The sequence below is a fragment of the Prionailurus bengalensis genome, chromosome A2 (assembly GCF_016509475.1).
Source record: "Prionailurus bengalensis isolate Pbe53 chromosome A2, Fcat_Pben_1.1_paternal_pri, whole genome shotgun sequence".
NCBI lineage: Eukaryota > Metazoa > Chordata > Mammalia > Carnivora > Felidae > Prionailurus > Prionailurus bengalensis.
This window is the reverse complement of record NC_057348.1, coordinates 19,022,548-19,036,369: the sequence shown is the minus strand read 5'-3', so window position 1 is coordinate 19,036,369 and position 13,822 is coordinate 19,022,548. Positions and strand designations below refer to the sequence as shown.

The window sequence follows — 13,822 nt, the reverse complement described above, 5'->3', positions numbered from 1 at the left end:
TCAGACAACAAGGAAAGTACTTGATGAAGGAAGAGTGGGGCTTGAACCAGCCACCATCCCCCATTCCTCAGGGTTATGGGGATAGCAGCTCCCCAAAAGCAGCTGACTGATTTCAAGGCAGGCAGTGGATCTGATGCTGTCTCCAGGTAGTTTCAGAATTGAGTTGAATTGTCAGACTCCCAGTTAATGTTGGAGAACTGCTTGGTGGTGTGGAATAAATGCACACATTGGAATTGGTGTCAGAATCCTAAAAAACATAGAGAAAACCAAGAGCTGCTTCTCTGAAAAGGCCAACAACATTGGCAAACTTTTAAATAAATTGACTAAGAGAAAAAAGACAAATTATTAAAATCAGAAATGAAAATGGGGACGTTGTTACCAATTTTACAGAAATAGAAAGGATTGTGAACAATTGTACACCAACAAATTGGATAGCCTAATTAAAATGTACAAATTTCTAGAAACACAGAAACCAACAACACTGACTGACTCAAAGAAGAGAAAGAAAACATGAATAGACCTACAACTAGTAAGGGGATTGAATCAGTATTCAAAAAACTCCCAGGGTGCCTGGTTGGCTCAGTTGGTTGAGTGTTGAGCTCCTGATTTCGGCTCAGGTCATGATCCCAGGGTTGTAGGATGGAGCCCCACATAAGGCTCTGCACTGAGCATGGAGCTTGCTTAAGATTCTCTTCCGGGGTGCCTGGGTGGCTTAGTCGGTTAAGTGTCTGACCGGCTCAGGTCATGATCTCATGGTCTGTGAGTTCGAGCCCCACATCAGGCTCTGTGCTGACAGCTCGGAGCCTGGAGCCTGCTTCAGATTCTGTGTCTCCCTCTCTCTCTGACCCTCCCCCGTTCACTCTCTGTCTCTCTCTGTCTCAAAAATAAACATTAAAAAAATTTTTTTAAAAAGATTCTCTCCCTCTGCCCTTCTTCCACTCACACCTTCTCTCCCTCCCTCCCTCTCTCTCTCTCTCTCTCTCTCTCAAAATAAATAAGTCTTAAAAGAAAGAAAAGCGCAGGACCACATAGCTTCACTGGTGTTTCTACAAAACATTAAAAAAAAGACTGGGATGCCTGGGTGGCTCAGTGGGTTAAGTGTCCCAAATTGTGATTTCAGCTCAGGTCGTGATATAACAATTTGTGAGATAGAGCCCAGCTCCCAGCGTGGAGCCTGCACACACACACAACAAACAAACATTTTAAAAAAAATAAAACTTAAAGACTCACACCAAAAGACACTATCTGCATAGTAAAAAGGCAACCACAGAAGGGAGAAAGTATTTTCAAGTCATATGTCTGATGAGGGATAATATCCAGAATACGTAGAGAACTTCTAAAACTCAACAACAAAAATCCAATTCAAAAATAGACAAAAGACTTGAACAGACATTTCTCCAAAGAAGATATCTGAGTGGCCAATAAGCCCATTAAAAGGTGCTCAATATCAGGGCGCTTGGGTGGCTCAGTCAGTTAAGCATCCAACTCTTGATATCAGCCCAGGTCATGATCTCTCAGTTTGTGGGATCAAGCCCCACATTGGGCTCTGTGCTGTCAGCACAGAGCCTGCTTGGGCTTCTCTCTCTCCCTTTCTCTCTTCCTCTCCTCCCCCTCCCCCAAAATAAGTAAACTGTAAAAAAAGGTTGTTGGTTTTTTTTAATTAAAGATGCTCAATACCATAAATCATTGGGGAAGTGCAAATCAAAACTACCATGAGATACCACCTCGCACCCACTGGGATGGCTACTATCTAAAAAACAAAACAAGGGCTAGGGAGGATTTGGACAAATAGGAACCCTTGTGTACTGTTGGTGGGAATGTAAAATGGTACATCCACTGTGTAAAACAATATGGTGGCTCCTCAAAAAATTAAAAATAGAATTACCATATGATCCAGCAATTCCACTTCTGTGTATATATCCAAAAGAAATGGAAGCAGGATCTCAAAGAGATATTTGTACACACCCATGTTCATAACACCAATATTCACAATAGCCCAAAAATGGAAGCCACCCAATAGCCATCCATTAATGAATGGATAAGCGAAATGTATATACATGTAAGGACTGTTATGTGGCCTTAAAAAGGAAGGAAATTCTGTAATATGTTACAATATGGATGGACCTTGGAGATAGTTGCTAAGTGAAATAAACCAGTCACAAAAAGACACTCTAGCCCTAATTTCTATACCTAGTACATATGACACACTCAGTAAATGTTTACTGAGTGAAAAGAAAATTGCATACTACTTCATATTCATTATGATGGGTATGTTTTATTTTTTTTTAAGTTTACTTATTTTGAGAGAGAGAGAGGAAGAGGAAGAGGAAGAGAGAGAATCCCAAGCAGGCTCTGCACTGGCAGTGCAGAGCCCAACTCAGGGCTTGAATCCATGAGTAGTGAGATCATGACCTGAGTTGAAGTCGGACACTTAACCAACTAAGCCACCCAGGCAGTCCAGGTATAAGGTTTTTTTTAAACGAAAAACCAGCGTTGAGTACAATGTGGAGAAATAGGAATTTTGTACGCTGCTGGTGGAAAACAGCTGTTGGTCTCTCAAAAAAAGTAAGCATTACTGTACAACCCAGCAATTCTACTCCTAGGTATTTCCCCAAAGAATTGAAAACAAATACTCAAATACATTTTCAAGAATGATCATAGCAGCCTATTCATAATATCCTAAAGGTGGAAACAACTCAAATGTCCATCAACAGGTGGCTGGATAAACGATTCATGATATATGCATGTGATGGAATATTATTCAGCCATAAAAAAAGGAATGTAGTACTGGAGCGCCTGGGTGGCTCAGTTGGTTGAGCATCTGACTCTTGGTTTATGGCTCAGGTCATGATCTCACAGTTTGTGGGTTCAGCACCTGTGTTGGGCTCTGTGCTGACAATGTGGAGCCTGTTTGGGATTCTCTCTCTCTCTCTCTCTCTCTCTCTCTCTCTGCCCTTCCCTGACTCACTCTCTCTGTCTCTCTCTCAAAAATAAAAAAAAAAAAAAAAAAAAAAAGGAATGAAGTACCAATACATGCTACAGTCTGGATGAACCTCAAAAATACACTAAGTGAAAGCAGATATCAAAGGTCACATTTTGTATGATTCCTTTCACAGAAATATCCAGAATATGCAAATCCCTAGAGACAGAAAGAATCTAAGTGTTTGCCAGGGGATTGGGGTAGGGGATAAGTAGTGATTATTTAATGTGGTGGGGGTGTTCTTCAGTGGGTTGTGAAAAAGTTTTGCAGGGTGCCTGGGTGGCTCAGTCGGTTAAGTGTCTGACTTCGGCTCAGATGGTGATCTCACGGTTTGTGAGTTCGAGCCCTGCGTCCAGCTCTGTGCTGACAGCTCAGAGCCTGAAGCCTGCTTAGGATTCTGTGTCCCTCTCTCTCTGTTCCTCCCCTGCTCTGACTCTGTCTCTCTCAAAAATAAATAAAGATTAAAAAAAAATTTTTTTTAATAAAAAGTTTTGAAACTAGAGAGAGGTGGTGGCTGTACAACATTGTGAGTACACTAAACGCCACTTTACAATGGTTATTTTAACATTATATGAATGTTACCTCAGTTAAAAAAATGAACTTATGGGGCGCCTGGGTGGGTCAGTTGGTTGAGCGTCCTACTTTGGCTCAGGTCATGATCTCATGGTTTATGAATTTGAGCCCTGCATCAGGCTCTGTGCTGACAGCTCGGAGCCCACTTTGGATCCTCTGTCCCCCTCTCTCTCTTCACCTTCCCCTCTCACACTCTCTCTCTTTCTCAAAAATAAATAAACATTAAAAAAAAAAAAGAACTTATGACCACATCTGGTTTAGCTACTGTGCAGTTTTGTGGGGAACTGTGGTCTGTCGTCTGGAGAACTGGCCCCTGGTTCCTAAAGAAGGCAGAAGGACACATCGTGGGTGAGGGGTACACAGGACCTCTACGTTTTTTGCAACTTCCTTGGAGTCTATAATTATTTCAAAATAAAAATTCAAATGAAAAGTAAGGACACATGTGATCATGGCTGCCACTCTTAGGTCTGGCACTCAGAGACTGACCACCCTCTTTGAGTCCTAAGACTCATCCCTGACTGGTCACCTAGGACTGCAATCTGTCCTAGGCTGGCAGCTGTGGGCAAGGGGGAATCCTTATCCTCTGAGGAGTTGGTCCAGGGCCAAGCAGGTGGGTATTCCCAAAGATGCCAGGCTCCACCTGGGTCTGTGGTTTGGGCCCCGGGGGCAGGACAATGTAATTTCATAAGCTCCCACAGCCTCTGGGATGGGACTGGCTCTACCCTGTGTGGTGGACAAGGTGAGTCCTCAGGACACGGGGGTTCCTGCCAGCACTCTGGGCAGGAAGCCCATTCAGGCAGCCACACTGGAGGGGATGGGGCCTGAGGTTTGGGACATCTAGAGAGCCACAGGAGACCATCGCCTCCAGCCCACATGGATCCCTCCCGTGGCTTCCTTCCTCAAGAAAGATACCTGCTCTCACAGAGGCCAAATAAACCCAGGAGTTCTGTTCCACTTTGCCTGTGACTTACAGCTGCCAGAACCGTTCAGGATGGTCTGGAGGCAGGACTAGCAGGACTAAGCCGGCTCAGTCTAGTTTTACTTTCACTTTCATTTCCCCTGAAATGACGGAGGAGCCAGGAAGAAAGCTGTGACTGGTATCGTCCTTCAGTCCCGTAGACAAAGTGCCTGTGTGCACTAGCCACAGTGAGGCACTGGCCTCTGCTAGCACAGCCTCCCATGCAGCGACCGCGTCTATAAGCGCTGCAGCCTGTTGTCCAGCCGCAGGATGGCTGCCCCAGAGACCTCCAAGTTGCTGGATAAGGAGCGATACTCACGGCAGCTGTGAGGCCCGAGGCGGGGAAGGGAATGGGGTGGCTTTCTGATTTCTGGTCGCCGATCGCCTACCTTCTTTTTCCCCATCCGCAGGTATGTGCTGGACTTGCCGGCCATGCAGAAGATTCAGGGAGCGAAGGTCCTGCTGTCAGGCCTTCAGGGCCTGGGGGCTGAGGTGGCCAAAAACCTGGTCCTGATGGGTGTGGGCAGCCTCACTCTGCATGATCCCCACCCTACCTGTTGGTCTGACCTGGCTGCCCAGGTGAGGGTCAGCTGGGGTGGTGGGGTGGGTGGCTATGCTTCCCAGACCAAGGACCCGAGAGAAATCTCCGTGCTCAAGCCAGACTACTGTGTCCCTCTCTAGTTTTTCCTCTCAGAGCAGGACTTGGAAAGAAGCAGGGCTGAGGCATCTCAAGAACTTGTGGCTAAGCTTAACAGAGCTGTCCAGGTATGCATCCACACAGGTGACATCACTGAGGAGCTGCTGCTGGACTTCCAGGTACCCTCCCTGCCCCCCTCTCCGTGTGAGCCCAGTCCCTTCCTCTAGCCCTGAGCTGAGCAGCGGTTCTGGCCCTGCTGATCACGGGGTCCATCCAGGTAGTGGTGCTGACCACCTCGAAGCTGGAGGAGCAGCTGAAGTTGGGCACTTTATGCCACAAGCTCGGAGTCTGCTTTCTGGTGGCCGATACCCGGGGCCTTGTGGGGTGAGCAAGGCTCCCTGCCTGGCCTACCACATCACAGGCAGCAACTGGTCCCAGTGCTATTCCTAGCTCCAGGCTTGCTCCAGTGCCCCTCCACCCAGCCCCAGGCCTGTCCCAGCATCCCCTTCTGGTTCTGGTCCCCAGTCCCACCCCCCTGCTTCTTCCACCCCAGCCTCCAGACCCGCTCAGTAAGTCCCTCAAACTCTAGCTTCCAAGCCTCTCCCAGTATCCCTTCCCAGTGCTGGCTCTCTGAGCTTGCCCTAGTGTCTCCCACGCTTCACCACAAGCATGGCGATTAACCACTGAGCCGTCTCAGTGACCCCTGCCACCACACCACAGGCAGTTGTTCTGTGACTTTGGTGAGGACTTCACTGTGCAGGATCCTACAGAGGCAGAACCCCTGACAGCTGCTATCCAGCACATCTCCCAGGTGGGTGTTGAAGTGTGGGTGCTCACCTGCTGACCCAGGAGGGCACCCCTGAACCAAGCCTCCTCTTCTCCAGGGCTCCCCTGGAATTCTTACTCTGAAAAAAGAGGCCCACAACTTCTGCGATGGGGATTTGGTGACTTTCTCGGGCATTAAGGGCATGGTGGAGCTCAATGGCTGTGATCCCCGGCCTATCCATGTGAACGGTAAGCCAACCCTCTCCACTTCCAGGCCCAGCACCCAAGCCCCAACTGGGGGCACACACAGCCTGGCTCTGGTCCTTGGGGGTAGGTTCTCTTCCACCTTCCTCAGCATGGAGCAAGGTCAAGGACACAGATGCAAGACAGGATAGAGTATAAAGAACTACTCCGGTTCAGAGATCATACTGACGAGGCTGGATCTCCCCTAGGGGACAGAACCTTGGAGATTGGGGACACAGCAAATTTCTCCTGTTACTTGAGTGGTGGGACTGTCACTGAGGTCAAGAGGCCCAAGACTGTGAGCCATGTGAGTGCAAGTGCATCTGAAGTAGGGGAGCTTCAAGGGGCCCACAGTCTTCTGAACCTGACCCTGAGCTAAGTACCTGCTACAGAAGCCCCTGGATGTAGCTCTGCTCCAGCCCCGTGTGGTGGCCCAGAGTTCCCAGGAAGCTCGCCGCGCCCGCTGCCTACATCAGGCCTTCCGTGCCCTGCACCAGTTCCAGCACCTCAATGGCCGCCTGCCCCGGCCCTGGGATCCTGTGAGTGGCCCCTCTGCTCTTCCTTGAGCCTCTGTCTTATTGGGGTCTCACCTGCCAGGAGGCAACAATGATTATCTCACAGACCCAAGTTATAATCCCAGAGGCATTTTCCCACTTACATATAGGAAATGATAACACTGTCTCTAGGCCAGAGAGAGGGTCCCTGAAAGTACCAGGCACAAAGGCTGGGGACCCCGCCACCTCCTAACCATTCAGTTCTAAGGTGAAATCTCTACCCGTGTTGGTGAAGCCCTCAAGGGCATTGTCTAGGCGTTCTCTGGTGGGGCTGCACAGTCTGGCAACTGGTTTGGGCCTTCACACTTAGGCTCTGCTTCCACTTCTCTGGAAATGGGGGGTGGCTGCATAAAGGGTTTGAGCAGGGAATGGAGCTCAGGCCAGGGCTGCCGTACCCACAGAGTTCTACCCCACAGGTTGATGCAGAGATGGTGGTGGGCCTGGCCCAGTCCCTGGAACCACTGAAGGGGACAGAAGGAGAGCCGCTGGAAGAGCCTCTGGATGAGGCTCTCGTGCAGACAGTCGCCCTGAGTAGTGCTGGTGGCTTGAGCCCCATGGCAGCCATGTTGGGTGCGGTGGCCGCCCAGGAAGTGCTGAAAGTGAGCACAGGCACAGGCAGGGTGGGACTGGGAAGGGTGTGGAGGTAAGTGTGGGTGCCAGAGAGTGCCCAGTACCAGACAGTGGCCTTGGAGGCTTCGCCAATCTGGTGAAGCCCAGCCAGGATCCTAGCAGCTCTGGAGCTGGCAGGAGTCCCTACACTAAAATGCTGGCCTCTAGGCAATCTCCGGGAAGTTCATGCCCCTGGACCAGTGGCTTTACTTTGATGCCCTCGATTGCCTTCCAGAAGACGGGGAGCCCCATCCCAAACCAGAGGACTGTGCTCCGGTAAGAACCTGGGGTAGGGGTGCAAGCTTTCTCCAAATTCAGAACTAGGGAAGGAACAGGAAGAACGATCCAGAGATCCTGACCTGGAAAAGTTAGCGTAAGACGGAGACACAGCACAGGCCAGTGGCCATCACTGACCCCTGTCTGTGTCTTCTAGAGACATTGTCGCTATGATGGGCAAATTGCAGTGTTTGGGGCTGGTTTTCAGGAGAAGCTGAGCCGCCAGCACTACCTCCTGGTGAGCTTTGTGGTCCAGTTGGGAGATGTCTGTGGGAGGGCCAGGCCAGGCCCTCTGGCTAAGGCTGCTCCTGCTGGCAGGTGGGTGCTGGAGCTATCGGTTGTGAGTTGCTCAAAGGTTTTGCCCTAGTGGGCCTCGGGGCTGGCGCCAGCGGGGGAGTGACTGTTGCTGACATGGACCACATAGAGCGCTCCAATCTCAGCCGTCAGTTCCTCTTCAGGACCCAGGACATTGGTGTGAGTGCCGGCCCCTACCCACACCTAGCATCCTGGACGGTCCTCCCACAGTGCCCCCCAACACCCCCAGCATCTTCCTGCTCTCTTTTCAGAGGCCTAAGGCAGAGGTAGCTGCAGAGGCTGCTCGCCGCCTGAACTCAGACTTGCAGGTGACCCCACTCATCTACCCACTGGATCCCACTACAGAGCACATCTATGGGAACAACTTCTTCTCCCGTGTGGACGGTGTGGCTGCTGCCCTGGACAGTTTCCAGGCCCGTAAGCACTCGCCCTTGAAACTCAGCCCCTTGGTCAAGGCAGTGCCAGCCCCACTCCTGACCCTCTGCCCCTCTTGCTAGGGCGCTATGTGGCTGCTCGCTGCACCCACTATCTGAAGCCACTGCTGGAGGCGGGGACACATGGTACCTTGGGACATGCTTCAGTGTTCATGCCGTGTGTGACTGAGACCTACAGAGCCCCTGCCTCAGCTATCGCTTCTGAGAATGCTACCTACCCTGTCTGCACCCTGCGGCACTTCCCCAACACAGTCGAGCACACCGTGCAGGTAGGACGCACCCCAGAAAGGCCTAGCCCACCCAGCTCAGTCCTCAGCTGTAGACTGATTCCCCGTGTGACACCTCATGGTTCCTCTCTCCCCCACAGTGGGCCCGGGATGAGTTTGAGGGGCTCTTCCGTCTGTCTGCTGAGACCATCAACCGCCACCAACAGTAAGGCCACCAAGAGGGGTGGACGGGAGGGGCGCCTGGGTGGCTCAGTCGGTTAAGCATCCGACTCTTGGTTTTGCTCAGGTCATGATCTCATGGATCTTGAGTTGGGGCCCCTTGTTGGGCTCTGTGCTGACAGCATAGAACCCACTTGGTATCCTCTCTCTCCCTCTCTCTCTCTGCCCCTCCCGTGTACTCTCTCTCTCTCTCAAAATAAATAACTTAAAAAAATAAAAAAATAAAAAAAGAGGGGTGGACGGGAGCCCTCTAGCACCAGAGGGCTACCCCTAGCTAGCCCCTAGCACCAGAATCTTCAGGGCTTTAGCCTCGAAACCCTTCCTCTGTCCGCAGGGCACCCACTTCTCTGGCAGAACCAGATGGGCTAAAGGTGCTGACCCTGCTGCAGGAGGTGCTGGGTGTCCTAAGAGAGCGTCCACAGACCTGGCAAGACTGTGTGGTGTGGGCTCTTGGCCACTGGCAACTATGCTTCCATGATGGCATCATGCAGCTCCTGAATCGTTTCCCACCTGATAAAGTGGGTAGCTAGGGATTGGGAGGCTGAGGGCTCAGGGGAACCAGACCGAGCCCAGCAGCCTCCATTTCCTTAGGTGCTTGAGGATGGAACTCTTTTCTGGTCAGGTTCCAAACAGTGTCCGCAGCCCTTGCAGTTTGATGCCAGCCAAGTAAGTGGGGTCCCTTAGGAACCCCAAGATGGGGATGTGACCCCTCAGAGCAGAAGTGGGCCCCTGTTCTTCAGAGATAAGCAGATGCTGAGGGAGATTGCTGTGTTTGTGCGCATGTGGGTGTCCACGTGTGACACAGAGGCAGACACTCAAACAGATCCACAAATGGGTGGTGACCCCTACCCCATGTACCTGTACATGCTCGCTCTACCCATGCGTCTTCCCATGCTCTTGCTCTGACTGCAGGACACACACCTCCTCTATGTGCTGGCGGCTGCTAACTTGTATGCCCAGATGCATGGACTGCCTGGCTCACGGGACCAGACTGCACTCAGGGAACTACTGAAGTTGCTGCCACTGCCTGTCCCCCAGAACCTGGTCCCCATCTTTCCTAACGACCTGGAGCTAGCTCGGGCTTCTGCTGAGTTTGGTGAGGCTCCTGACCTCTAGCCCCCTATGCTGCCATCCAAAGGCATGCCCTGTCCTCAGCTTATGCTGCAGAAGGAAGATGGGGCCTGGGGACCCTGCAGCCAAATCACTATCTCTCAGGCCCTCTGATTTTGCTTCTCTCAAGGCTTGGGCTCATCCTCTAGCCCCTCAGTAGGCACTCTCCCTGCTACCCATACTCCTGCACCTCTATTCCCATGGCAGATTCTCAGCAACCCCCCCCCCCGACAAACCTAGTTATGTTCCCCAGGTGAGGATGGAGATAATTGGTACACGCATGCAGGCACACACACACACACAAGTAGGGCTGGGGCTGCTTGAGAGGAGACTGCACTATCATTCAGGGGGTCTCCCTGAAAGTGGCAAGTTTAGTCTTAGGAGAGACCAAGAATAGGCACCAGGCTCCAGGGAGAACACAGAAGGTAGGGGCTAAGAGCTTCTAACCCCTTCCTCTGACAGGCCCTGAGCAATTGAAGAAACTGCACAAAGTCCTGGAAGTCTGGAGTGGGAGCCCTCCCCTCGAGCCCCTGAAGTTTGAGAAGGTGGGAGTCCAAGTAGGGGTGAAGGGACAAGTTGGAGAAGATTGTTGGGGAAGTTCAAGAGCTAGGAAAGTAGCTTTGAAGTCCCTTGGCCTGAATCCTCCTCCCAGCAGGACCCCAAAAGCAGATCACCTTCCCTGAGCCTCAGCTTCCTTACCTGATAAGTGGGGAGATGTAAGCATCCATCCCACAGGATTATGGGAAGACTGTACAGTGACACGTGGTCAGCCATGGCTAGGGACTCTGGGGCAGTGTTAACATGACTGTGACTTGGGCCTCACAGGACAATGATAGCAACTTCCATGTGGACTTTGTGGCAGCGGCAGCAAGCCTGCGAGCTCAGAACTATGGGATCCCCCCTGCCAACCACGCCCAGGTAACCCTGCCCTTTGGGGCTCAGGCCTAGAGGTGGAGGTCAAACCCTAGCCCTACACCTTGGGTCCAGACCAAATCTCTTGTCCTTGGCAGAGCAAGCGAATTGTGGGCCAGATTATTCCAGCCATTGTCACCACTACAGCAGCTGTGGCTGGCTTGGTGGGCCTGGAGCTGTATAAGGTGGTGAATGGGCCACGGCCCCTCAGTGCTTTTCGCCACAGCCACCTGCATCTGGCTGAAAACCGCTTTAGCCGCTGGGTGCCTTGCGCCCCAGCCATCCAGAAGGTGAGCCCTTGACACCCCCCCCCCCACGCTCACACATACACACACACACACACACACACACACACACACACACACGAGGCCTGGGTTCTCCTTGCACCTACCAAAACAGGCTCTACTCTGGCTTTGGGTTTGTACCAGAACCCAGACTCTGGGGGAGTCCTTAAGACTCCCTCCAGCCCCCTTCCTGCTGTGAAGCCAGACTGGGACCTGTCAGACACAGGAAGCAGCCGTCAGCCACCCCCACCCCCATCCCTCCACAGCCTGGGTCTGGGGGAGCTGCAGCTTTAACTCATTAGTGGAGCCAGATATCCCTCACAGCCTCCACCAGCCCTAAGGGGGAGGTGGTAGGGAGGGAGGACTAGAGCCCTAGCCCCAAACAGAGCCTAACTTCAGCCTGCATGGCATGGGGATCCTGGCCCACACTCTCCAAGCTGAGTTAAAGGCCACTGAGCTCACCAGTTGCGCGGGGTGGGGGGGGGGTGAGGGTTGTGTGCGTCTTAAGTGCACAGGGGTCTGGGCATCCCTGGCCCTGAGGTTTGTGGCCATGGAGGGAGGATGCTGGCACATCTGTGTGCCAGATGGGAGTACAGGACTCTTCTTCAATGTGGGCTTGCATGGGTGTGCATGTGAGTACACATGCAGGCATTCCCAGGCTTGTGTCCATGTGTGTTCCTTCGAGTGCAGGGCTGTGGATGCCCCTGGCTGTGTGCCCAGGCTAGGCAGTAGTTAGTTGGCATTTTCTTGGGGCACAGGAGAGGGGGTGGAGAGAATACCCTCACCAAGGGAGAGGGGAGAGGTCATGGGCCAGCACTGGGCTTTTGCTGGGGTCCCTCAGGGCACAGTACACAGAGCCCCTTTGTGAAGGGCTTCTAGCACATAAGCTGCCTTTGTCTGCGGTAGAGGGGGAGGGAGCAAGGGAGGATCCCCCCCAACTCACCTCTGGCCTCATCTCAGCTTGACCCCACTGTGCTTTCTGGAGGCAGGGGTCTGTCCTGGCTGCCTTGCCACCCTCAGCTCCAGTCACCAGAATCCCAAGATTTTTGAAATGGGGAAGGAAAGGGGACAGGAAGAGGAGGCCCTTGCAGACTGTGTCCCTGCTGGGGTCTCAGCCAGTGGGGCCCTAGTGGTCATTGTGCCCCTTGATACTCTGTGCCCACATAGCCCAAGGCCCTGGCAATACAGGATGAGGGGGCAGGATGTACCCCCCAGCTTCCAGCCTTGCATTTGAGGATCAAGCTGCTTTATCGGAGACTGCAGCGGCCCTGCTCCTGTTTCCTCAGGAAGCAACGCCCCCCCTACACACACACACACATACAACCAGCCTGTGTGATGGATTGCCTGTTTCCCTGTGCGGGGGCCCCATAGCCCCATAGCCCCATTTCCTGTGCTGGCCCCAGCATAGGCGGGGAGGGTACTGAGACTCTGGGCCCAGATCCCACCTTCCAACCCCCCCCCCCCCCCCCCCCCCCGCCCCGGGGCTTCTGCTTCCTGCCTCTAGTCCAGCTCCTCCCCTAGGAAAGGGGCCATCAGCTGCTGGTAATGGGTAGGGGGAGGGTGTGTGTGAGAAGCTTCTCATTCCTCCCCCCACCACCCCCAGTGCCATCACCTGACATGGACCTGGACCTGTTGGGACCGCCTGAAGGTGCCTGCTGGGCAGCCAGAAAGGACCCTGAAGTCGTTGCTGGCCCATCTCCAGGTGAGCCCCATTCCTCCTCCTCGCCTTCAGTCTTGGCCCAGCCTGGTCTAGCTGGCACTTGACCTGACTCTCTCTAGGAACGGTATGGGCTGAGGGTGAAGATGCTGCTGCACGGCAAGGCCCTACTCTACTCAGCAGGATGGTCACCTGAAAAGCAGGCCCAGCACCTGGCCCTTCGGTGAGCCCGCACCTGGCTTTAGCCAGGACTTGTTCTGTCCCTGGAGGTTGGAGGTGGGAGACATGATGAAGTCTTTCCTCCTCCCAACCCCATTTGGGCCTCTCACACCCTCCTGAAGCTTTCTTTTGCCAAATGGAGCCAGCAAATGGGCTGGGGGTGGGGTGAGGGCTGAAAGCCTGAGGAGGGGCCTCCAAGCTGCCTGCTTGGCCGGCCCCATTAGCTCCTCCACACCCCCCATTAGCTCCTCCACACCCTGTTAAGCCCCCCTTTCACGGCCCACTCCCAGGGGACTCACAGCTTCCTGCCTCCTGCCCGCCCTGCCTGCTGCTCCTAAAATAGTTTCAGATGTTTCCTGTCTTAAGCTGCTCCTGCCCCTGGCTTGGGCTCCTTATGGCCCATCAGCACCCCCTGGTCCATGTCAGGTCACTCTGCCTACCACTGCTCACCTACCCAATCTCTCCCAACCTCTTTCCCCCACCCCACACTACCAGGGTGACCAAACTGGTGCAGCAGGTGACAAGCCGGATGCTTGAGCCTGGGCAGCGGACGCTGGTGCTGGAGCTCAGCTGTGAGGGTGAGGAGGAGGACACTACCTTCCCACCCTTGCACTACGAGCTGTGACAAGGCAGCAGCCCTATCACCTGGCTCTATAGAGCCCTGCATCCTGAGCCCACAGTAGGCACTCAATAAATGCTTGTTGAAGGAGGGTGTAAGTGGAGAGGATGGATGGCAAAACATGGGGCAGTAATGCACAGGGTGGGTGATGTGGGCATGACAGGGACCCCTGCAGGGAAGGAAAAGGCTCTTTAGCTTCACCTGCCTGGGCTGCACCTCAAAGGGCTGGGG

At 53.2% G+C, this 13,822-nt stretch overlaps 1 protein-coding gene across 5 annotated transcripts; it reads left to right on the top strand.

Annotated features, from left to right (window-relative positions):
- The first annotated feature begins 4,457 nt into the window (after window positions 1–4,457).
- On the top strand, window positions 4,458–13,682 carry UBA7 (ubiquitin like modifier activating enzyme 7). 5 transcript variants are annotated; one of them, XM_043590417.1, is made up of 24 exons: window positions 4,473–4,837; window positions 4,922–5,090; window positions 5,193–5,327; window positions 5,426–5,532; window positions 5,869–5,959; window positions 6,033–6,162; window positions 6,366–6,463; window positions 6,549–6,695; window positions 7,127–7,309; window positions 7,488–7,595; window positions 7,753–7,833; window positions 7,914–8,069; window positions 8,162–8,327; window positions 8,408–8,613; window positions 8,712–8,776; window positions 9,125–9,308; window positions 9,382–9,456; window positions 9,703–9,886; window positions 10,363–10,445; window positions 10,726–10,818; window positions 10,911–11,102; window positions 12,700–12,798; window positions 12,876–12,976; window positions 13,468–13,682. In XM_043590417.1, exons 1-24 carry the CDS (start codon window positions 4,782–4,784, stop codon window positions 13,595–13,597), a joined length of 3,039 nt encoding a protein of 1,012 aa, XP_043446352.1. In that variant the 5' UTR covers window positions 4,473–4,781; the 3' UTR covers window positions 13,598–13,682. The 5 variants fall into 5 exon arrangements, 3 of the variants coding, with proteins under 3 accessions (XP_043446353.1, XP_043446352.1, XP_043446354.1); XM_043590419.1 differs by lacking the exon at window positions 7,127–7,309 and having other exon boundaries at window positions 4,514–4,837; XM_043590418.1 differs by lacking the exons at window positions 12,700–12,798; window positions 12,876–12,976; window positions 13,468–13,682 and adding an exon at window positions 12,264–12,693 and having other exon boundaries at window positions 4,458–4,837.
- Window positions 13,683–13,822: the final 140 nt, after the last annotated feature.

Bases quoted from the DNA above. Each gene is read 5' to 3' on its own strand.
- UBA7 (XM_043590417.1), top strand. From the start codon at position 4,782: ATGGCTGCCCCAGAGACCTCCAAGTTGCTGGATAAGGAGCGATACTCA. The intron at 6,696-7,126 runs GTGAGTGGCCCC...TCTACCCCACAG, and splicing joins TGCCCCGGCCCTGGGATCCT to GTTGATGCAGAGATGGTGGT. The intron at 8,777-9,124 runs GTAAGGCCACCA...CTCTGTCCGCAG, and splicing joins ACCATCAACCGCCACCAACA to GGCACCCACTTCTCTGGCAG.